Genomic DNA, 25,674 nt, shown 5'->3' with positions numbered 1-25,674 from the left:
TATGAATAGCACTATGGATTGTATACTTACACATTACTTATCATTACCGACACACTGTCATATGAACTAACATCCACGGGCAAAGACATGTTGGTGTAAAAGGTGAGACAGTAATAGTTGTTTGTAACATTTTCGTAGCCTGTGTAGCTATCTAACTTACCATCTGCTTGCTACCTACTTAGCATCTTGCCATTGTTGACATGCCATTACTAACTAGTCATTACACTTCAAATTAAAGCGTTTATCACTAATATTCGGTGAATTGGATATGAATGGAAAGCAGCCATAGGCTTTCTTGGGTTTGGGTTTAAACCCTCTTAGCAGACCTTGTATTGAACTGTCCTTTCCTGTGCCCCCCCTGCAAACTGTTAATAAAGTATTCTGTCAATCAATCTAAAGGCCAGAACATGTTAGTACACAAATACAACCAAACGTTGTGTGCTAGTAACAAATGAAGCTGCACAAAGAAGTCGAGCAGTTCAGAAACAAAGCAACAGCAAACTAAAGTTCTCATGCATTTCTTCTGCAGCTTCTGAGGAGAGTGGTGGTCTGTCATCACCATCAGTGTTGTTATTACTGAGGAAAGCTGTGTGATGGGCCTGTATAACCCATAGGCGTTGTTGGTGTTCCCATGAGTTCCAGGGAAGCAGGCGAGATGGGAGACATCTTAGCCAATGAGGCTGATCTTCTTACCATGATCAAGGAGGTATGAAATATGAACACTGCCGTTTAATAGATGCTCTGCTCTGCCGTGCGTAAATAGACTAATGCAGGGGTCTTCAAGACTTCAACTGGGATTCCGGGCAGTGGTTCCCAAGCTAATTAGTCTGTGATCCAAAAGAGAAATGATCGTGTTTGTCCCAGGAGCCACACTAGTGAAAATAGCAGATCGTCTATTTTCATTACTTTGTTTGTTTTCATTACTACATTTGTTTTCTAATTCATGGAATTTATTTAATTTTTCTTTATTTCTTGATGAAATTTTAATCAAATTGTTTTTAATTCATGACAAATGTAGCTCTTTTGGGGAATATATTTGGAAAATGTTTTGAAATAATTAAAACAAAGTGCAGGAAACAAACACAAATGGGTCCCGACCCACTGTTTGGGAAACAGTGCCCTAACCTAGGGGGTCCTCAGAGTTACTACTGCCAAGGAAACAGTGCCCTAGCCTATAGGGGGTCCTCAGAGTTACTACAGCCAAGGAAACAGTGCCCTAACCTAGGGGGTCCTCAGAGTTACTACTGCCAAGGAAACAGTGCCCTAGCCTATAGGGGGTCCTCAGAGTTACTACAGCCAAGGAAACAGTGCCCTAACCTAGGGGGTCCTCAGAGTTACTACTGCCAAGGAAACAGTGCCCTAGCCTATAGGGGGTCCTCAGAGTTACTACAGCCAAGGAAACAGTGCCCTAACCTAGGGGGTCCTCAGAGTTACTACTGCCAAGGAAACAGTGCCCTAGCCTAAGGGGTCCTCAGTTACTACTGCCAAGGAAACAGTGCCCTAGCCTAAGGGGTCCTCAGTTACTACTGCCAAACCCATGTGTGATTAGGGACTATTTTTACATCAACCACTTGAATAGGTGAATGCAATGTGCAATCTGTGTAAAGCGCTTTGGATATAAGCGCTAGATAAATGCACCATTTACATTCACAATATATTTAAAATGTTGAAGTTCCACTGTATCTCTAAAGGTGTCTGTGCGCTCTATTTGAATTGTACTATTTGTTTGTTCTTTAATTGAAAAGTCCTCCCACAGGCTCAGCTCCACAGTGTTTCATTTATTTTAAAACACAGATAGTAGGCCTTCATCAGGTGACAGGTGCGCAACATACTCCTTTTTTGTTTGTTCTGTACCCATCTTTTTTTTCCTTCTTCTTCTTTTTTCCCACCAGTACCTAAAGTATGAGAAATTTGAGGACACAGTCTACAGCTTTGACAAGGAATGCAAAAACAAAGGCAAGCTTGTGTCCAAGCCTCAAGGAAACACACTTAAAGACGCCAAGAATAAAATCGTTCAGGTAAAAATCCTACTTTTGTCCTAGTCCTAATATTATCCTAATAACCCAGTGGTTCTCAACCAGTGGACTGGGGACCACCAGTGGTCCTTGAGGGGGGTTCAGGTGGTCCCCATGCTACATGAGAACATGTACAGTTACATTACAAATGTGCATGACAAGAAGTCTACACAATTATGTAAAATAATTATTTTTATCAACGTTTGCCTGTTATCTCTCCTATGGTACCACATCATAAAACTATGGACCAACTTATCCAACAATAACATTTTTACTTCTGTAAACATGTGATGTGACAATAAAGCTGTTTATTAAAATCCCATACTATCCCCAATGCATAAGAAAACATAAAATGTCACGGAAATGAATGTTAACTCGACATTAGGACCGTGTGTGCACTGTGTTAGTCCGTATTTTTCAATAGATATGTGTTTTAATCCTGTCTGTGCCTATACACTGTTTTATTTCCTCGTTTACATGTGATACCAGCTTTCACCTAAATTGTAATTGAGTGTCCTTGACATGAAATAGTTTGCGAACCACTGACATAGAAACATAGGTTTTTTCTGAAAACTGTCATGATTTAGAAGACATTTGTAGAATCGAACTTAGGTGTAATTGGGCTAACCAACCTGCTCCCGTTGACTTGCCACCGCTGCAGAGAGACCTCCTCAGCTCCTTCGAAGACGGAGACCACCAGGTGTTCTTTGAGCTGTGGACAGAGAACGTCCCCGCCGACCTCAGGGAGATGGACACCCAGGCCCAGAGGCTCGAGTTCTACCTCCAGATCCATTTTGCCATCTACCCCCTGAGGAGCCACCTCGGAAGACCTGTATGTACACTGTGTTTATACTGAGGAGCCACCTGTAGCTCACAACGCGGTGCGAAGCGTCGCGTTGTGAGCTTGTAGATCGGCTATTTTCACTAGTGTGGGTCCTGGGTGAATGTCTGATTTCTGTTTTGGGTCACGGGCTAAAATGTGTGTGTACAAACTGGTGTACAATATTATTACAATAATCACAATATTGTTTTAATCGTCATAAAATGTTTCCATGTTGAAAATATGAATATTTTCAAAAATAGTGGAAATGGCAATACAAGCTCTGCTATTTCCACTCTTTTCCTTTTTTTCCATTAGATACTGGTATGTCACAAATTTCTTTGCATTGTCATATTTGCCACGTGCGACTTCCAAGCCTAAAAGGAAAAACAGAAATACAATTTGAAAAAATAAAAACTAACCAGGTGCTCGATGGAGATATAAACATGTGATGATGATAAAAAAGGTTCTCAGTCACATGGATCAAACGGGATCAAGGCATAAAGAAAAAAGAAACGATCCGGGTACTCAAGGTTAAAATGAGGAGGATAGCCTTTATTAAATTAAAAAGGCAACTGCCAACATGTTTCGACCTAACCAGTCTTCATCAGGGCAAGAATTAAATATAATTTGTTTTCATAAGTTGCAGACAGTGTTCAATGACAAAAATACAATTAAATCGTTAAATCACAGCTCAACACTATGCGAAGCACTACTGTAAGCCATCACAACCTTATTATAAGCATCTATCGAGTGCATTCCAATTTTGGAATCAGTATAATCGGAATATAATATTATACACTAATACGTGTATCAGTTCAAACTTGTAAGTGGTTGAATACTGCCTGTCCAGTCAGTGTAGTCTCATAACAATCTCCTAACACAGATAATGCATTCTTATATTATATTTCATAGCACATTATTACACATGCATTCGGCGTGCATACTTTTTGTAAACTAAATAATGCGTGTGCATTGACTCGGTATCAAAATATGTCCGCTCAATCTAGACATAAAGTATGCAAACTATGCATGTCCCGATAACGTCAGACAAGCATTTCAAATCATCCTTGGCCACTAGATGTCCGCGTTGCACTATGGGAGCATCCATTTATCAGCAATACTGTACTCCATTGAGCAGTTTGATTTGACGAAGTGCTTAGATAAAGTGGAGGTGTGCTATTTGTAGGGCTGTCGCGATTATAAGTTGACGGTTAACTATAGACGAATAACAGCTTAAGGTGAGACACCCCAGGTGAAATCATGATTTTTCTTTTTTTTTTTTTTTTGCTATTTTGCTTCCTAAACATGTTTTCTTTCAAACTAAAGCAAAATACACATAAAAAATACAGATTTAGATGTTTAGTTGGATAGTTTATTTTAGCCAATGACAGCTCGTTTTTCGGGGTGAAAAGCCACCATCTCTATTTTCATGATTGGTTGTTGGTACAAAGGAAGTGACCATATTTGGATCAGACCACAGTCAGCTTGAGGTCCAGACCTTTCCAATGATATATGCCATTATATGTTGTTGCCAAGGTTTGGATGAGATATTTTGTCTTTGGCTTCAAATAAAACGTTTTGGAATTTTACAATACAAATCTTTAAAGGCCGTTTTCTCAAAATGAGTTTTCCTCATACTTGGGACAAAGAATTTCCACTTCAGTTGAACTCACATACACCAAACTTTCCAGTCTTATTCATAACTATATTCCGCAGACATTTACACATGGATTTGTTGATATATCATTCACAGCCTGATTTACATCACATTTTATACAAAAAAAATGCCGAAAATTGGGTTTTTTATGCCTGTTGACACTATTTTCTGATTTGTGGAGTGATAATTAGAGATATCAAAAATCCCATGTGTAATTTTCTTTGTCTCTAATGTGTCAACAAAATGAAATGATCATTTTGAACCTGGCTTTATCCGATCTTCAGATTTATCGTCCCGAAATGTATGCAAATTAGCGCATATAATGCCTAATTTGCATATTTAAACATATAATTTCAGAAAACTTGTAATACAAAAAATCTTAGTTTTAATATAAGTAATCAACTGGAGAAGTTTCATTGTGATAGCTATTATTTAACTTTTTTTCCCTATTCACCTGGGGTGTCTCGCCTTAAGTCCTTTAATCTGACCCCGCCACGAAAAGGCCTTGTTGTCCTGACCCCTTATCCATCATTTATACATTATGGATAATTCGTGTGGACTTTATTAGTACCCTCAAACGAATGATTGCGATTAACGATTAATTTAATTGTGTTTTGGGCATTGGAAATGGGAACATTATGAATAGGGCATAGCAGTGGCTGTGGGTTTCCGGGTTCCACTGAAAAATCATCCGTTCATTTTTCCCCATAGAGATTTACAAAATTATTTACATAAATTATTTTAACCCTAGAATCAATCCATCCAGGATCCTTGTGAATCTACTATGCCATTATAGGTGGAAATATGCAACATTGTCCATAATTATCCAGAAAGTATATAAACTAGGTCTTACGTGGTTAAAAACTGTCATAGCTCTCTTCTTGATAATCACTTCTTGTCCTGACCCTTGTGTCTTGCATCTTTAGGCTAGAACAGTGCATCCCAAACCTTCCAGGTTTTTTTTTAATTCATTTTTTATTCATGGGATTTCTTAGATTTGTTTGCTTGTTTGTTTTGAAATGTATTAAATACTTTGAAAAGTAGGAAAAGAAAAATGGGATTTTTTTGTTTATTCCAGTCGTGACCCATAAAAAATATTCCGTGACCCAGGATCGTTCCGGGTGCTTGTTTTTTTTTTAGATCATATCAGCTCTCTCTATCTCTCTCTCTCTCTCTCTCTCTCTCTCTGTGTCTCTCTCTCCCCAGGACCAGGCTGCGTTCGAGGAGCGGATACCCCGCTTCAGGCAGTACCTGGAGACGTGTGGGGCAGCGCTGAGTCAAACCACCGAGTTCCTGCCTTACTACGCCCTGCCGTTCGTCCCAAACCCCACCATCCACCCCTCCTTCAGGGAGCTCTTCCAGGTGCCCTGGCACATTTACATTTCCTCTCCTCCGCCCGGGCACATTTACATTTCCTCTCCGCCCGGGCACATTCCTTCAGAGTAGCTTGATATGCCCCGAGTGTGTTGTTGCCGCTCAGTGCCGTAGCTTTCCCTTGGGTAGAGTGAGCCCCTATAGACTGGATCTTTTTGGCAGCAGTTTATCCCATTCTGAACGGGAACCCATTTCAGTGTTAGCATCATGTTATGCTTTAGCTATTTTAAAAATAGCAGATCTACAAGCTCATAGCGCGCCACCGAGTGGCGCGCTACGAGCTTGTAGGTCTGCTATTTTTGAAAAATCGAAGAACGACTGACATTTTTAGAATCTGATCTCAGGTCAGAATGGGTTAATCAGACCAGTGTGTCCCCAGTGGAAACCTCGTATGAATCTGATCTCAGGTCAGAATGGGTTATACTGCTCGTGGTAAGAATAGAAGTAGTACTAGTACCACACATAGGAGGAGTAGCGGGCATTGTTGTTTGTATAGCGGAAGCTCCAGCAACAATTAGTACCAGTCACAATAGCAGCAGACAGCAGTAGTTGCAATACAAGTTAGTTGTAGTAGTAGTAGTAGTTACCTTTACAACTAAATTGATTGATTTGGAATACTTTATTACGCAAAAATGTAAACTGAAGACACTGAAGTAGTAGAAGTACAGTAACAAAATTGGGATAAAAGGATAACTTGTTACCATTGTGGTCTTATGTATTCAACTCATCAACAGAGCATAACATGTTATCACATGAATACATGTATGCCATGAACACCACAGACAAGGCAATACACAGAAGAACACTGTAACCACGGCACAGCTCACGTGAGCGGAACAGAATATTGTTCTTTTACATAACAAAACACAGATGTAAAAAATTTCAACAACAGTCAGTATTCCATGGCTATTATCCTCCCCACCCACCACCCTGAATGTACACAGCTGTATTTATTCAAGAGCCCTTTTACTAATAAGTCATGTTTGTTTAGGATGCCTGGATACCACAATTAAGGGGGAGGCTGGAGCCGTTTCTCTCGGCGACACTGAAGGCGTCCAACACTCCACGGCTGCTTAGTTTATATGTATCCTTTTGTCCGCTGTGGCCAAAGGCTGTCATGTTTGGGAAAATGACGACGGCAGTACCAAAAGAAATGTGAGAGACGAGGAAGGACTTGTGTCCCTGGAGGGGGGGTTGTTCTGGTAAAGAGTAAATTGTCTCAGAGTGGAAACTGGAAACCTCATATACCCAAACCTGTTACCTTTCAGGATTCCAATTAAAAAAGCATCAAAAGTAGTAGATCTATAAGCTCAAAAGCGTCTCTTCGCACCGCGTTTCGAGCTTGTGGATCTGCTGCTTTTGATGTTTTTGTGTGACCCTGTAGTATGATCACGTATAGGGCGTTAATTTACGCATAAAGTTAAAATACGGAGATGAGAGGTTTCTCCCCGACGGCAGCGAAATGAGTACCGCACAAGTGGTTTCCATGGAAGTGCACTTTAGCAAGGCACTCGGTGGAGTGCCTTGAACCTCCACAGTGGAACAGTGGTACTACTGGGCAGCTCCCCTCTGAACCTCCACAGTGGAACAGTGGTACTACTGGGCAGCTCCCCTCTGAACCTCCACAGTGGAACAGTGGTACTACTGGGCAGCTCCCCTCTGCAGCTGTGTGCGTTTAAAAGCAGGGAGCTTGAAGAGCGAGTGTGTGTGTGTGTGTGTGTTCAGTCAACCCTAATAGAACAAGATTACAAATTGGCACAGTGTAATAAGGCGGTCTAGACATGTTGGGGTAATGTTTGAAATGTTTGGTAATTTGGTCTTTTTTTCTTCGAGGTTTCCTTTTATTCACCAGGGGTGTAATATCAGTAGCAGTACCTCTGTCAAACACTGAGCTGCAAACAAAGCGCACAGATCAACTTTTCACATTAGCGCTGAATTGTGCCCCATGGCGCTGTGTGTGTGTGTGTGTGTGTGTCTGTGCGTGTGATCCTGCCAAATGGCCAGCGGTCAAAACTCACTCTGAGACTCTTGACACTCCGCAGAGTCGCCTCACAAAACAACAGCCTTCACATTAAGTACAAGTTTTTGAGCCCCCCGCAGGCAGAGAAAGACTTTCTAAATAATAAATCATCCAGTGAAGAGGCGAACGAGCCACGTTACTTCAAGTACAGACTGGCTGCCACCGCCTCCTTCTCCTGGCTGAGAAGCACGTCCAAGGGCCGATTTTTAGTGCCGACATAAAGTCGGTTATGGATGGGTCCCTGACCCGACCTTAGTTCGTCTCTATAAAAGTAAATTCATTAGTGCCGAAGTCGCTTGTAAATATTGGAGGTCCTTTACATGAATATGTTTGTGGCCGGGAAATGAGCTTCGCACAGCGGACACATATCTGACTGGTCCTCGCTGGCCGGTGTGTCCTCATCCAGCCGAACCGAATAAAATGTGTCTTTTAAAGTTAAGTATGGATGGAAGATGCCAAAAAAATATAATAATCCAAACCTTTTTCCAGGCAACTAAGGACATTCAACAGGTCACTCAAAACTGGACATTTCGTAATCCAGGACCACCCTCTCAGATTGCTCCTCATTGTTTGTTTGTTTAAGAATGAGCTACAGACAATACGTTCGATTGTGGCAGCATCCGATCTCGGCATGACTCACTGCGACCTGAAGTCACGTTGGGTTTTAAGGTCATGTGAGAAAAAGATAGGGATTACCTGTAGACAATTGTTACCGTGGATCAGCTTCCTCGCGTTGTAAAATTCTATCCCGAGCTACAATACGTTCGATTGCGGCAGCATCCGATCTCGGTATGACTCACCGCAACTCACCTGAACTCACGTTGGGTTTTAAGGTCAAGTGAGAAAAAGATTACCTCAGTAGACAATTGTTACAGTGGATCAGCTTCCTCGCGTTGTAAAATTCTATCCCGCTCTGGCAGATTAACATTACAGTAATATTATATTATAATCTCTGCCAAAGAAATGGTTAGTTATTGGTTATAATAATGTAGTGCTGAATCATTCAAGGTGTGTCCTGTGTGTGGCGAGGATCATTTGGCAGAATGCTGAAATTGAATCTGTTCACTTATTGGAAATTGTTTTGAATGAGTACACCATATCGTGCCTACAATATCAACAATTTATTGTGATGAGCGGCCATTGTGTGTTAAACCTTTTATTTGGTGTGTATTTCCTTAACCACACTGTGAATAGAAAGATGGTGGGAGGACTACCAAAGGTACTGTATCTGTCATGAATATAATATATATACTGTATATATCTGTGGTTTGTATGAAATACTGTGAAAAGACACCATGTTGCACTTCTCTTCGTCTTTTTGCATTGACTCGTTTGTGGACATGTGCATGTCCAATAGGCAGCTAACAGAGCACCGCAAATTAATGAAACTGGGCAAAATGAATAAATGATGTGAGCGCATTTCATTTCCCTTTTATCAACGTGCGTATACTGTGTTGTACGTCTCCGACACAGAGGCCATGCAGCAGCTGCAGCTGCAGCTCGTGGAGTCAGAGCGGCGAGCCGCCAGCTACCTGAGGCGGTTCAACGCCATCAAGGCCGACTACCACAACCTGATAGGAGTGGCGGCCGAGCTGGTGGACTCGCTGGAGGCCACCGTCAGCGGGAAGACGGTAGGGCCGCAGCCTGGGCACACTAACTCGCCACCCATAATAGGTGCACTGCACAGTGCACACACACACACACACACACACACAGACATGCTCATCATGTGCACGTTGTAACAGTCAGTCTGCATTTCGTCGCTGTCCGGTGCTAAATGCACCATTTACCATTTATATCTGTGGTCTGTCAATTACCTGGACTGTTGAACCTGTGCTGCTACAGTAGCCTTCGACTTGTGTTCCCAACACATTACAACGTGCCTGCATGCACACTCTCACACAACTTGGGCGACTACACAGACACAGAGAAATGACGATGAACCTCGTCTCACACGACCAAATGAGTCCTTTATATTAACCCATTCTGACCTGAGATCAGATTCATACGAGGTTTCCACTGGACACACACTGGGTCTGATCAACCCATTCTGACCTGAGATCAGATTAAAAAAAAATCAGTCGTTCTTCGATTTTTCAAAAATAGCAGACCTACAAGCTCGTAGCGCGCCACTCGGTGGCGCGCTATGAGCTTGTAGATCTGCTATTTTTCAATAGCTAAAGCATAACATAACATGCTGACACCGAAATGGGTGCCCGGTCAGAATGGGTTAAACACAGACAAACACAGCAGCCCGCCTGCCTTCTCTGCCTCCACACACGGCAACACGAAATCTCAAGAGGCCTGGCGTGTTTTTCGCAGATCTCCCTGGAGTACCTGCAGAGTGTGTGCGTTCGCCTGTTCAGCGGCCAGATGAGGCAGAGTGCGTCACAGAGTGTCGACTTCACCAGGCCTGGCACCGTGAGTGAGAACCTACCTCTCTCTCTCTCTCTCTTCTCCTCTCTCTCTCTCTCTCTCTCTCCTCTTCTCTTCTCTCCTCTCTCTCCCCCTCCCTTCCATCTATCTCTCATTTTCACACTACACAAGAGGACAACAACACTTAATTCCTACAGGCATTCAGGTCAAGGTGTTCCTGCAAAACAACCGTATGTGAAATGAAGTACGTCTCCTCGGCACATCCTCACTTTTATTAGTGATGTCAGGATCAATTGCCTCACTCGGGGTGGATTGTCTTATATGATGAAGCAACTGTTTCCGCACGAAAGAAAAAACACTAAAATAGGCAGCCGAGGTATTTAGGTGAAAGTGGAAGTGGAAAATTAAGTTATTCATGCATTTTAAAAGATCCTCAATTAGTTGTATTCACTGTTTAAAGGCCTGATGAACCTTTAGTCAGATAGAAGGGATGCACCGATATGATAATTCAATTGTTTAAAAAATAACAATTTAGCTGATACTGATATAACGATATGTTTATTACGTTTGTTTTTGTTGCTTTTATTTCCCCCTTTTGTGCCAGGAAAACAAATACATCTTCGATACAAGAAATAACTGTTCAGAATCTACAGCTTGGTAGGCTGCAGATAACCATAATGCAAAATGGACAGTATGCTTATCAACAGCAGATAAACATCGGTTGATGTCAGTTTTATTTGCCGATATTGACAGATAACGGCAAATATCGGCACATACCGATATGTGGCCGATGATATATCAGTGCATCCCTAAATCTATCACCAGTTACATGACCGTACATCTGTCATGGATATAATACTATTACAGTTACATGACCATACATCTGTCATGGATATAATACCATCACCAGTTACATGACCGTACATCTGTCATGGATATAATACTATTACAGTTACATGACCATACATCTGTCATGGATATAATACCATCACCAGTTACATGACCGTACATCTGTCATGGATATAATACTATTACAGTTACATGACCATACATCTGTCATGGATATAATACCATCACCAGTTACATGACCATACATCTGTCATGGATATAATACTATTACAGTTACATGACCATACATCTGTCATGGATATAATACTATTACAGTTACATGACCATACATCTGTCATGGATATAATACTATTACCAGTTACATGACCATACATCTGTCATGGATATAATACTATCACCAGTTACATGACCATACATCTGTCATGGATATAATACTATTACAGTTACATGACCGTACATCTGTCATGGATATAATACTATCACCAGTTACATGACCATACATCTGTCATGGATATAATACAATTACAGTTACATGACCATACATCTGTCATGGATATAATACTATTACAGTTACATGACCATACATCTGTCATGGATATAATACTATTACAGTTACATGACCATACATCTGTCATGGATATAATACTATTACAGTTACATGACCATACATCTGTCATGGATATAATACTATTACCAGTTACATGACCATACATCTGTCATGGATATAATACTATTACAGTTACATGACCATACATCTGTCATGGATATAATACTATTACAGTTACATGACCATACATCTGTCATGGATATAATACTATTACAGTTACATGACCATACATCTGTCATGGATATAAATACTATTACAGTTACATGACCATACATCTGTCATGGATATAATACTATTACAGTTACATGACCATGCATCTGTCATGGATATAATACTATCACCAGTTACATGACCATACATCTGTCATGGATATAATACTATTACAGTTACATGACCATACATCTGTCATGGATATAATACTATTACAGTTACATGACCATACATCTGTCATGGATATAATACTATTACAGTTACATGACCATACATCTGTCATGGATATAATACTATTACAGTTACATGACCGTACATCTGTCATGGATATAATACTATTACAGTTACATGACCATGCATCTGTCATGGATATAATACTATTACAGTTACATGACCATACATCTGTCATGGATATAATACTATTACAGTTACATGACCATGCATCTGTCATGGATATAATACTATCACCAGTTACATGACCATGCATCTGTCATGGATATAATACTATTACCAGTTACATGACCATACATCTGTCATGGATATAATGCTATCAGCAGTTACATGACCATACATCTGTCATGGATATAATACTATTACCAGTTACATGACCATACATCTGTCATGGATATAATACTATTACAGTTACATGACCATACATCTGTCATGGATATAATACTATTACAGTTACATGACCATACATCTGTCATGGATATACTACTATCAGTAGTTAGTTACATGACCGATACTATCGAGAAGAATCAGTATAGTATGTCAAACCCACAGATGTTGTTGTTCATTTCCAAAGTGATCAAATTATTTTGTGCAATTAAATGGTCAGCTAGATAATGATAAAAAGGAGAGCATGTAAATACCAATGATATTTCAGGATATTGTTTACTAATTAATTACATTGTTTCGGTACTTTGGTGTTTAAACTTTAGCATTCCTACTTCATTCTAGTGTAAACTCTAAACAACTCTCTCTCTCTCTCTCTCTCTCTCTCTCTCTAATGCAATTTAAATAAAGGTGAAGTAAAACTAAAATGCACTAAACCGCATCAAGTTCTCCAGTTACCGTCAGCCAGCCTACACTGTGTGTATACGGATAATTCTGCACAGTCAAGCAACGGCGTAGGCTATAATGTGTAATATGCCTTCCGTCAACACCTACGCAAGCGGACGATTGTCCTATTGACAAAAGAACATTATTGAGTGGCTCTCCTTTAGTTTTGAGTTGAGATGATCAGATGAATCGGACATGACAGATAAATCAAGCCAGACAGTGCTTGTCAAGCCACGTGCATTCTGCATCCTGGTTTTACGTAACAAAGTGCAACAGGCTCAATAGAAAGTATTGTCATCTGAGAGTTTCTTAGAATTCACTCGAGTCGTGAGTGAGTCAGCACAAACTGTGCTTTTAGGCCCAAAGGCGTTTTACGAAGCGTATACTAGCACCAGGTCAGGAAACCACTCTTTCATTCACCGTGGAGTTATGAGATAGTCACTGTTGCCGCTGTCTGATGGAATAGGGCGTACAGTAGCAGTGGGTTCCATCGATCCATCCAGACCCCATACATTTTTCCAATATTGATTTACAAAAATATTGATTTTTTATATCAATTATTTTAAGCCTAGAATCAAGCCATCCAGGATCCTGATGAATCATGAGTCATGACCATAAAACCTTTGATTGGCTTGATTCTAGGCTTAGGAAATAAATTAATGTAGTCTGAATCGATGGAACCAGAAAATGGCCACCACTGCTATAGAGCGCCGCAGGCCCGCCCCCTTTCAGAAAAACGAGTGGCCCAGGAAATGAAACCCCAATGCATTCTTCCATCGGCACTTCTAATATAATTTATTTAAAGACGGTTACGCCGCGGACAAAGCCAACTCGGATCGTGACGAATCATGATAATGAACACAATGTTTTGGGCCGATCAAATAATTTATAAGACGAAAAACAAAACTGACTTTCTTTTCTTCTTTCTAATGATTTGATCGGCCCAAAACATTATGTTCATTGTCATGATTCGTCACGATCCGAATTGGCTTTGTCCGCGGCGTAACCGTCTTTAAATAAATTATATTAGAAGTGCCGATGGAAGAATGCATTGGGGGTTTCATTTCCTGGGCCACTCGTTTTTCTGAAAGGGGGCGGGCCTGTGGCGCTCTATATGCCCTATAGAATAGGACTATCTATGAATAAGAATATGCACCCGAGCAATTCTGCTAATTCTCCGGAATCAGAACTTACGGCTGCACTCTGTAACTTTCAGGTCTACCTGGGATTTGAACCCAGGAAGTTTTTACCACTGCGCCAATTGAGCATGCCTGCTTGCTCAGGGGAGAAATTGAACTTTGACCATATTATACAGGCAGTATCAAAACTGTTTTGGTCCTCCTACCCGACCAAATACTACCACCCCGCAGCTGTGTTAGTTATATTGTGTTAACACAGCGGTTCCCAAACCTGTTGGCCATGCACCCCCTGTTACCTCCTGACCTAGCTGACGCACATGGAAATATACATTTCATAAGCTATATACTACTGTGTACACTAGTACATTTCCTACTTATCCATATATATGCACATATATGAACCTGAATATGGCATATATGTATGCAGCATATAGGCTATATTCTGCATATACTTGCCATATATTGGCATAATATGTTAATATATTTAAAATAAAACCATAGCACCACCATTAGCCTGTTCATGTCGCGCCCGCGCACCACAAGGGGTGCACCACGCACCACAGTTTGGGAACCAGTGTATTAACATACTCTACCAATAGTTACATTGTGTATAGCTTTAAGACCGTATGAATCATCTTCACTATGTCTAAAGCCTTTGACTTTCAAAATCAGCTGTAATTGCATCTGTCTCTCTCACTGTATAGTATGCCATTATAACTCAAAAACTCCTTTCTGTGTGTGTGTGTGTGTGTGTGTGTGTGTGTGTGTGTGTGTGTGTGTGTGTGTGTGTGTGTGTGTGTGTGTGTGTGTGGGGCGCCGCACATGTGTGTGTGTGGCCGCACGTGTGTGTGTGTGTGGCCGCACGTGTGTGTGTGTGTGTCCGCACGTGTGTGTATGCATGTGATGCTCTGCCCATAAAGGGATATTACTCTATGAGTCCCTATGATGACGGCTATGTAAGTTTTATAGAATTTCATCTTTACATACTAACCCCACCCAAACTGCTAGTTGTCTTGCCTCATTTTCCCGCCGTTCTCTTTATCTCTTTCTCCTCAGTCTCTTGGTTCTTTACCACTCCTATATCTTTCTTCATCTGCCTTTGTGCTACTTGCCCTACATTCTGCTCCATTTCCCTAGAGTTGGAGACTTTAGATTGCCCTAGTTTAATGCAATGTATGCCCCTTGTTCGTTGCAAGAATGGGCCCTATTATCCCAGCCGCTTCTTCCAACAAAGAAAGGGCTTACCTCTGAGAATGTCGCTGACATTAAAACGTGCCCTGCTCCCCGAGCGCCGACCTCATTGTCACCCCACTACCCATCCACCCGTTAGGTCTGGTAATGGTTACCTGGTCATTTAGGTCTGGTGATGGTTACCTGGACATTTTAGTTCCACTGATGGAAAGGGGAGCAATGTTCGTCTGACACTTGCAACGACACAATATCATTAACATTATATGTTAATGATATTGTTTTTCCCCCCCATGTAAATTAATGTCCTTCTTGATCATACTACAATACAGCATCACACAAAAAGCATCAGAAGTAGCAGATCTGCAAAGCTCGAAACGTGGCACAAAGCAACAGATCTGCTACTTTCGCTGATCCTGAATTTGAAGCCTGTTTCCACCTACCTGGCAGAGAGAGATCTCAGGAAGTGACTGGTTCGATTGAGACTTTGCTGACCCCCATGGCCTTTACTGTGGCACCATGTCCTTTAGCCAAAATGTGCATTTATACTGTCTCAGAATCGAATCTGGGCCGACAATTATTTGAGTGACTTCGTAATTGGCCTTAATTCCCCTCAGACCAAAATGTCAACCTCGCACACAGATATGTTGCAGGATGAACCCCACTGATTTTAGCTTTACTTTTTTTATTTCACTTGAATAATTCGGTTGAAATCCAATAGTGATCAGTGAGAATGATTTGTAATTGTTCATTTATTCTGTGACTTCTCCCACACTACTGAGAGCACAGGGTGACAATGTTGGTCAATTCGTTGAGTCTGGTCAGGTGGCAAAAAAAGAACAGAAGAAGGACTGAGATGGCTCAACTCACTAACCCCCACCTTCTCTCTCTCACCTCCTTCTCTCATCCAATTGGTCGGTGTCCTTGTCACTCATTCTGCATGGTGCGATATTGCTAAATGGCATAGATTACACTCAAGGGATTCAGCGGGCATGTTGCAGTAGATCACGCATGATGCACTCATACTCACAGGAAGACTCCTAAAAAAAAACCTTCTAGTACAGAAACTAACATGATTCTATACTATGGTAAGTATTTGTGAGCACGCGGCCTCTAGGGGCTGCTAGTGGGGAATTTAAAATCTTTAGGCCAGGGGTAGGTGGGGCTTGGACAAAAAGTCATTTTCGCATGAATTTGGCCCAGACCGGCCCACCACAACCAGCGCGCAGATAGCAGAAACTCTACCGCCCGCTCCGTCGAGGCACCACACACAAACAAGCCCTAATAATACCACCACTTTTACAGAACAACATAAATGATACAAACCAACAGACAACTAACTACACAACCCTTTTGTAGAGGGTTTCTTTTTCACTCACTGATACAGGTACAGTGAAATTATCATGATGGCACTGGCAGAATGGCAACACGCCCGGACCTTTCCTGGTGGCCTGCCGCCTATTGGCCTGCCTGCCTTTTTTATCATGGCGGCCCCCTATGGTTCGCGGCCCACCGGGAATATGCCCGGTACGTCCTGTCATGTGGCCAGGACGTTTTGGGGGGCACGAGTGCAGCGCTGACCGATGGTCAGACAGGACAACACTTTAGGTCCACCCAGCGGTAACAGACAGACAGCATGAGTTATGCTTGTTCAAAGTGCCTGTTATCGCTGCTTAATGCAGCTATATCTTTTGTACAAATTTTCATGTGCAAACTTCTCTTCAACTGGGATTTCAGATAATGGTCCATAGATTGTGTGTAGAACATTCATTTCAAAGATCCCAGGAGAAAACTTTAGAAGGTTTAAGCATTTTTCAAACTGCTCAAAATGACAGAGCAGCTCACTAGTCAAAGTGACAGATGTCAGAGGTCTTTACTAATATTTAGAATAGTATTTACCTGTGTTCAAAGCAGGTTGCTAAAGCCCGCCCCCCAGATAGACATGATTTGTAGGAAATGTGTGTGAACGTGCACTGGATTCTGAGTGTCAGGAATCTTGTTTGGTAATTTTGCCTGCTTGGGACCTACAACATTGCAGCCTTAGTTTTAGTGGAAAACAGGTGTGAACATTGTGCCGGCAGCATCATGACATTGTTTGGATAATGCATAATCTGTGTTGGACTTTTTTTTGTGGCTTTCGCTTTTTACACTTTTTACACTCCTCTGTTCATGTAAAAGCTTAAGCTACTAGTACACAAGTAGCCTATGCTGCAGAGAAAATCTCCCTTCAGCACAGTGTATTGTGAGCTCAAATGCTCACCATAGATGTGGTATTCCAAAAGTGTGGCAGCAGTGGGTCAGGGGATAGAGTGATGGTGGTTCCTTGCATGGGGCTGCCTCCACTGTCAGTGTGAATGTTTGTAAAGCGGGTGAATCTAATTGCTTTGGGTAAAGGCGATGCAGGAATGCAGTCCGCGTGCCGTGGGTGTGTCAGCCGAGCTGACAATATTCAAGTTGGTTAATAATTAATCATTGATGCCAGCATGGTTCTCAATGTTGTTGTTGTTGCTGGTGAAAGTCCCAACTAATTGTGCACTTCTTGATTTGGGGTTAGGGTCAAACCTGACACCCACTGGCCACAGTAACTAGTGTTTGTGGAATAGGGCAGGTACTCCCAATCATCGCTGGTCTAGTTTACTATGATTATGATTACGCTATTTGAGAGTCAACTGCCTACAGTAACAGAGTAGACCCGCCTAGAGCCTAATTTTCACTGTGTAAGATACTGTAAGCCATGCTTCGTAGCTCAGAGTTCTGGGCATTCATACTCGATACAAGCGTGACAGACATTCCCAATTACTCCAATGATGAGCCAGAAGAATCTGGCCCACAAGGGTTGTCTTACACTGTGTAAATGAGGCTTGATATTTCCCTTGGCCAAGTGACATTCCCCGTTGGCTGTGCAGTTTCTCAACCCAGTCGGACAGGAGAGATGGCTGCTCAGCTATGTTTTCATGCACCCCCAAAAATCAGCAAGCTCCTCCCATAAAAACAGGCGCCCACTCTTGACATCATGTGGCAGCCAAGTGTGATTTTTTCCCCCCTCCTCTACACCAAACCTCTTTGCCGAAAATAGTTCTTCTCAGAATAAGAATACTTCTAGGGTTCAAGTGGATAATGTAAAAAATAAAAAAAGGTTCCTATCCTGTAGTAAGTCTGAGGACCCCCTAGAGGTCCTGGACCCCCTGTTGAAGACCCCTGGTCTAGAACAAGCAGATGAGCAAATGCAGCATAGCAGGAGGCCCCATGACCACAAACAAACCCACATAGTCTACTTTATAGCATTAGAGATCTGTCTCCCCTCTACTCAACTCCATAACCTTATAAACCCTTATAAACAACTTCTCAGAATTCAGGATCAGGTTTGTACTGGCATAAAGACTGATTGTTCCCCGTATCGCAACATAACACCATAATTGAGGTGCAATTATAACCCCCCCACCACCAACACCATCTCCTCCTCCTAAAAAAAAAGCTATCTCACTCATTTGTTTTTCTATTTATCACTATCTCTCTATGTTTACTTAGCTAGAGGGAGAAACCAAAACTTTCACAGCTCTGCCATCCATTTAAACAACAATGGCAACCCAACAATGGGTGCCTACTTACTCACCACATGCTTCATGCATATTGTATTGTACTGCTAGTTAACATCAGTACAATTATATGAACACTACACGAGCACGTTTATTGAGTTCCCCGCCCATTGTATGTACGGCTGAATGAGTAAATTGTATTTGACTACAGTGGGGAGTAAGTAGAGGGGAGGGAGGGGGGGGGGATTGCAAACATGTCCTGGGCTGGCCTTCGAACCCAAGCTGCTTGAGTAACTAAAGTTCTCTGTGGGGAAATATAATGCCAGTATGAGTACTTTTTACAGCTACAGGAGGTGAAGACCTGAAAACAGGTTTCTTTCAGGACACGCCTGTGTGACCTGTCACATCACACTGTGACCTATGAGTCCAGGGCACGGTGTAGCAGTGTACTACCTCACCTGCGTGGCTCGGGTCCCTCTCACTGGTCAAATGTCACAAAGTGAAACATGCTTCAGGGAGGCACAGTACGCCTGAGACCTTTTACTTCCTCAGGGAAAAGGTCATGAAACCTTTCAGTCTACAGGTTACATTTCAGGGCCCAAACAAAAAAAAGTCCCCTTTTTCCATACGTAAGAATCACTTCCGTTGGAATTCCCCAATGCTATGATTATAGCCCATAGGGAGAAGTGACCACCAAAAAAAGGAATGAGAGATGCCTCAACTCACTAACCCCCACGTTCTCGCCTCCTTCTCTCATCCTATTGGGTCGGTGTCCTTGTCACTCATTCTGCATGGTGAGATATTTCTAAATGGCATAGATTACACTCAGGGATTCAGCGGGCATGTTGCAGTAGATCACGCATGATGCACTCACTCACAGGAAGACTCCTAAAAAAAACCTTCTAGCACAGAAACTAACATGATTCTATACTATGGTAAGTATTTAGCCTTGATACAAGACACATCGTTATGACCGATGCCCGTCTTGATCCAAGGCAGTAAGCATGAAGGAATGTGGATGTGGGATGCATGAATCCACACCCGTTTATCTAATGAAATACCGGTAGTAAATATCATCACTGTCGGGCAGAAATCAGACAACATTTTTCACGTTTAAAAAAATAAACCAAAGAAAAGTATTAAAATGCTTCTGACTAAACCTCATAACTCTATTGGATCCTCAAACTGTCGGTTCAAACCACCTAACTCCAAGGTTAGGGGGTCTGTTCCCCTTTGATTAGAATGATGAAGTCAGACGGAAAAAATACCCATCTCCACATTAATGGTCAAAGACCTAACTACACTTGACTGTATTTGGGTAAATGATAATAAAATAAGGACACAAGTATCCGTCAATGTCCATACCAACTTTAACAATTTTTTTTTTTATCCCTGAAAAGTATTTATTTTGCGCATAGCTGGTTTCTGTCCGACAGCAAAGTCCGACTGCGAGTTAGTAATAAATGAGGCGTATTCAACCTCTTCTATGTCTCTCTTTATCTCTCTGTATGTCTCTCTCTCTGTCACTGCCTAGGCCTCCTCAATGCTTCGAGCAGCCATCGCACCACAGTAAGTCTTCATCTTAAGCTGCCATACTTATAGAAACCCATGGAGTTATACATGGGAGTATTGAGAGGGTGATAAGCCATATCAGCCCTCGGGCAATTCACAGAATGGCTGCAGAGTGCATAACAAGCAAGCACCTGCTGTGTTCTCGGCCAACTCCCTTAGCCACTCGGTGGGGAAATCCTGTTGTGTTCAATGGGGCACTTCCTCATCAACTTTAACGATCTGCAGCTAATTTAGATTTTGGTTACTTTAGTCATAGTCTTTTGAGAATAACATTCCATTTAGTAGTCTAGTCATATTTTAGTCATCCAATTATTTTAGTCTAGTTTTAGTTGATTAAGATTTAGTTGACTGTATTTGTTGAATGTATTTTGGCAGGCCTTAATAGCATCGTAATGCCATATTTGTACTAGACATATTTGTAGATCGGCTAGTCACTAGTCCTGCCCTAACATTTTGGGTCAACATTTGTTGACAAAATTGTCAGTATATTTAATCATAGTTGTTGTCATCATAGCATGTTTTATATTTCTATTTTATTTTGTTTGTCAGTGAAAAAAGGTCGACTCGATGAGTCGACACCCATTTTTCGTCGTAGTTTTAATCAACGAAATTAAAACTGCAGTATCATTCTCTATATTAACTTAAAGTGTTGATCAAATGCTATTTTCTTGTCTAGAACCAAAGAGGTGCCTCTGCTGCCCTCTCTGGAATATGACATGCTGAGGAAGGACCTTCTAGGAGGTACTGACAGACTCCGGTGCCTGCTGCTTCAGGCCCTGCGCTGGGTGAGTGTACGGCTGCAGATCACGATGCAGAGACGATATGTCGGTTATCCTATGCAGATGTACTGTACAGTTGGTTACTTGCTCACACATCTACAGTATCTAGCCCAGCTTGGAACCTCACACTCCACTATTAGCGCTGAGAAGGGTTTCCATGTCAGGATATCCCTGCATAGGTCGAAATGGGCTGAGCCCTCCAAGAGCAGTGGAGAAACACCCTTTTCGCAGTATCGTATCCAAAAAGTAAAGGTATTTCCTGAGAGCTACGGATGATTAGCCTGGGCACCATTTCATCACGGTATATGATCCGGGCTGGAGCCGGATGATATGCTTACGTCATGTTGTAGGCAATGGTTTGCCTACAACTAAAAGCAATAAAAGCTCTCGTAAGCGAGAGCTTTTATTGAGAGGGAAAAGGAAGTTGTCGCCGCCTGTTCCGACTACAAAACAATACTACAACATGACGTAACCACATTATCCGGCCCCAGGCGGGATCATACGGACTTTTGAAACAGAGACCAGGCTTTCCTCCGAGGCGGTGGAAAGCCTGGTGAGGCGAGGTTAACGGATGATAGAATTTGGAGTGTAAAGTAAAACATTTGGAACGGATGAAACAGCCACTTATACAAAGCTCATGAAGTCAGCCAGTACCATGTTTTCCCAATGCAATCTTATGGTAGTTAGTAGGCTAATACGCATGACGCGGACGAGGGTTGACTGGACACAGGCTGACTAAATAAGCTATTTAAGCGGTTGTTTCACCCCGCTCCAAATGTTTTACTTTCCACTCCAAATTCTATCATCCGTAGCTCTCAGGAAAGGACCCATTTCATCCCATTTCAACCTAGTATGCAGGGATATATCCTGACACGGAAACTCTTCTGGAAGTGGAACCTAGTATAGAGGGATATATCCTGACACGGAAACTCTTCTGGAAGCCAATAGCGGAGGGTGAGGTTCCAAACGGGGATAACATCTGTTATGAGATATTTGCGTGTCCAGTGTCCACAGATGCTAAGTATGTTATTTAGATATGTTGTTTAGACAGATGCTATAGGTTTCCTACTGTATTTACCTAGTTACTTTGTAGCACTTGATTGTTTTCTCGGCACTTACTTGACTGCAAAGCCCCTGTCGTATAGGCCTATAGGGTCCATGACATTTACTCTTTGAAGTCTTGCAGTCCCACTCGATAAGCATCTTACTGCTTAAATTGTAATCAGACATAGAGTGTAATTATGCCAGAATTTTGTCCGCTTTAGAATACAGAAGACCCCTCGGTCATACCTATATATTGTGTACAATTATGCCAACTCTCAACCTCCAACTTGACAAGTCTGCTCTTTGACACACAGGTCAAACAACATTCGAAAACATGTTTTGTCCGATTGGGAATGCTTGCTCCGAACTGACCCTTGTTTACATGCATTGAAGTGAAAGTGTTAAAGCTGAATGAAGCTCAAGTCTTTGGAGCCTCCATGAACATCTGTGTCTGTCCTTTCTAGAGGTTAACCCGCTCGCACCAGGGGGAGCAGAGAGACACGGTGCTCCAGGCGTACATCAGTAACGACCTGCTGGACCGCTACAGCACCAAACAGGTGTGGTCATCACCACCTCATTTCACTACATTAACTCCTTCTCCATAAAGCAATGCTATTGAGCACCCTTTACGTCTGTGTGTTGGTTAAAAAAAATATTGAACCAATGAAAAGTAGTGAAAAGCGATTATGAGTTGGAAAAACAAAACCTTTTAAATTAATTGGACCCTCAAACTGTCTGCTAAAGCAGCTAACTCCACCACCTCGCCCTCTCTCATGCAATAAATTGACAATATAAAAAGTGAGTCACAACACCAACTTTGATGAGGCACACTGCAGTATTGCTTTGTTTAAAAAATATATAAGGATTTCTTCATTTCCTGAAAAATGCACATTTGTCATTTCCTGTTATGTGGTTTCTTCCCGACAGCAGAGATATTATATTATGTATGTGTGTAGATCGGTGTTCCATGATGAGTGATCTGTGTCTGTCAGTCAATAACAATATGAGAACACGGCCTGAGATATATCAAAAAGGGGGCATATTAACCCATTCTGAACGGGAACGCATTTTGGTGTTAGCATCATGTTATGCTTTAGCTATTGAAAAATAGCAGATCTACAAGCTCATAGCGCGCCACCGAGTGGCGCGCTACGAGCTTGTAGGTCTGCTATTTTTGAAAAATCGACTGACATTTTTAGAATCTGATCTCAGGTCAGAATGGGTTCATCAGACCAGTGTGTGTCCAGTGGAAACCTCGTATGAATCTGATCTGAGGTCAGAATGGGTTAAGTCTGTCTACTGTCTACTACAAGATCTCCCTCCACACGGCTGATTCAAATTAATGATCAATGCTCGGATCTTGACACTCGACAGCAGCAGTCTAACGGCGGGGCTCCACTGGACCGTCTGGACGTGTGTGACGCGGGTCAAAAACCGAACCGGGGCAGTTTTAAAGCAGTCACCGAACGCAGCGCAACACAACGCATCGTAGGCAGTGGAGCCACCCTTCATTGATTAAAAAGGGAACATTCCGGCTTCTGTGACACCCGAATCTCTGCATGGGGATTAGATGGTGCTTGTTAAGTCATCACTTGATAATAAGCGTTGGTCATTCATTTGAATCAGCTGTGTGGAGTGTCATTCCCACATTATTTTGACTGACTCCTGAGATGAATTGAATAACTGACAACAGAAAGCTCCCTAGGGCCTAGGAAACCTATATTTGACATGAATTCACACGCTTACTGTACCATTGCTGCCAGTATTGCCCATAATTTCCCCCAGAAAGCTCCCTAGGGCCTAGTAAACCTATATTTGACAGGAATTCACACGCTTACCATTGCTGCCTGTGGAAGAGTTCTTGTACTCGAAATGTGTTGCCAAGTAGCCAATTGTTTGTTCCTTTGGCTAAGCAAAAAGTAGTGAAAATATGTTCGTTTGCATTGTTACAGTGGTCTCCCTCCTCAATTGCTTTTGCACTAGATGGAGGCCTAGGAACCCATCGGAGGTCAACTCCCTAATCACCGCCCCATAATGGAACCGTTTCTTCTGAAATGACCTCAACCTAAGTTTCATGTAATCAATTCCCAACAGATCCGCAACAGTGTTGCGCACAGAGAACAGCTGATATGCAAGCTCACATCGCATCGCGGAATCGCGGATGTGACTATTGTGAGCGTAGAGGTCTGCATGGCACGACACCATCGTGGGACGAAGCATAAATTAAACTTGATGGGCTGCAGGTGCGCGACGGTGCAGCCATGGACAAACAGGCTCTGCTGCCTGTTGTTATGACAGCGACTGGAGGTGTGGTTTTGAGGACAATGTTTTGATGGGGCATTTTTTACATGTGAGTGCAGTCAGAACTTTTCCATTGCATCTTTTGAGAGGCAGGGTTCTTCTGCTGCCGGTATGCGCGTGCATGCTGTTTCTTATCAGTGTGACGTCGTCTGTTAAGCACAGTTCTTTAGTGCCTGGGTAACCACGCCACATTCCTCATATCATGATCCAACGTTTTCCACCTGCTCAAGAAGATCGTCAAGAGGCCCGAAGAAAGACTACCTTTACCTTTAACTCTTGTCTTTATTGTGTTTTGTTTTATTAGTTTTGTTTGGGGTTTCTTCCCCCCCCCCCTGCTTCGTGCAGCTGAGCCACACCAACAACTCCCATTCATCTAACCTATAGCCCCGGGCCATAATGTGTCTAAGAAGAGCTTGCCTTTTTTTTTCTCTCCACAATCACAAGTGTAAATGTCCCTCACCTCTCCCCCTCCACCCTTTTGTCTGCGAAGCCGCGATCCACTGTGCGGTGAGTCCCCGCGGGACGCCTGAAGTCAACCTTACAGTTTACACGGCTTTATGCTGCCTGACAATAGCACCGGGGCGTACATTACTTTGTCATCAAACCTCAAACATAAACTGGCTTTATGTTTTTTTGGGCAGGACTTGACCCCGCCTGTGTCATGTGGCCCTACTGTATATTGACACCTTTGTGGTGTGTCGGTTTTGTGGCTGGCTCCATAAGTGATTTTTTTCTTAAGGAAATGTTTGACCGCCACGAGTTGAGTGTCCTTGTGCGTGGTCAGATCAAGTATTGACTTAAGCTTGAGAAAAAAAAGAAAAGCTCTGTCTGTCTGTCTGTCTGTCTGTCTGTCTGTCTGAGCACGGAATGTGCTCATATGATTGGACATCATGTTGTTGACATCAGACGTCATCACTGTGATGTAGGGCACCTCTCACTTCACACAAGTGTGATTTATTTTCTTCCATAAATCAATGCTATTGATGATATTCACACGGCTGCCATCTTGCCAGCAAGGTGATACCTAGGTGACACTTCCCATAGACAGCCCATTCATCCAAACAAGTAGCTCATAAAATGTCTACGGTGGATTTTTATGAAACAAACACTTCACAGATTGAA

At 42.2% G+C, this 25,674-nt stretch overlaps 1 protein-coding gene across 2 annotated transcripts in view; it reads left to right on the top strand.

The window, feature by feature from the left end:
• armc9 (armadillo repeat containing 9) overlaps window positions 1–25,674 on the top strand; it is a 64,819-nt gene continuing 39,145 nt past the window's right edge. The window contains exons 1-13 of one of the 2 annotated variants that reach the window (XM_080770365.1): window positions 1–102; window positions 530–706; window positions 1,893–2,018; window positions 2,677–2,847; window positions 5,702–5,857; window positions 6,861–6,953; window positions 9,084–9,108; window positions 9,363–9,520; window positions 10,212–10,310; window positions 15,053–15,088; window positions 20,391–20,425; window positions 21,105–21,213; window positions 22,716–22,808. In XM_080770365.1, coding sequence (XP_080626491.1) covers window positions 632–706; window positions 1,893–2,018; window positions 2,677–2,847; window positions 5,702–5,857; window positions 6,861–6,953; window positions 9,084–9,108; window positions 9,363–9,520; window positions 10,212–10,310; window positions 15,053–15,088; window positions 20,391–20,425; window positions 21,105–21,213; window positions 22,716–22,808 — 1,176 coding nt within the window. In that variant the 5' untranslated portion in view covers window positions 1–102; window positions 530–631. The remainder of the gene's footprint in view (window positions 103–529; window positions 707–1,892; window positions 2,019–2,676; window positions 2,848–5,701; window positions 5,858–6,860; window positions 6,954–9,083; window positions 9,109–9,362; window positions 9,521–10,211; window positions 10,311–15,052; window positions 15,089–20,390; window positions 20,426–21,104; window positions 21,214–22,715; window positions 22,809–25,674) is intronic. The other variant, XM_080770364.1, reaches the window with a different exon arrangement.

This window comes from Protomyctophum bolini (genome assembly GCF_963924005.1).
Source record: "Protomyctophum bolini genome assembly, chromosome: 8".
Taxonomy (NCBI): Eukaryota; Metazoa; Chordata; class Actinopteri; order Myctophiformes; family Myctophidae; genus Protomyctophum; species Protomyctophum bolini.
This window is presented reverse-complemented; position numbering and strand designations above follow the sequence as displayed.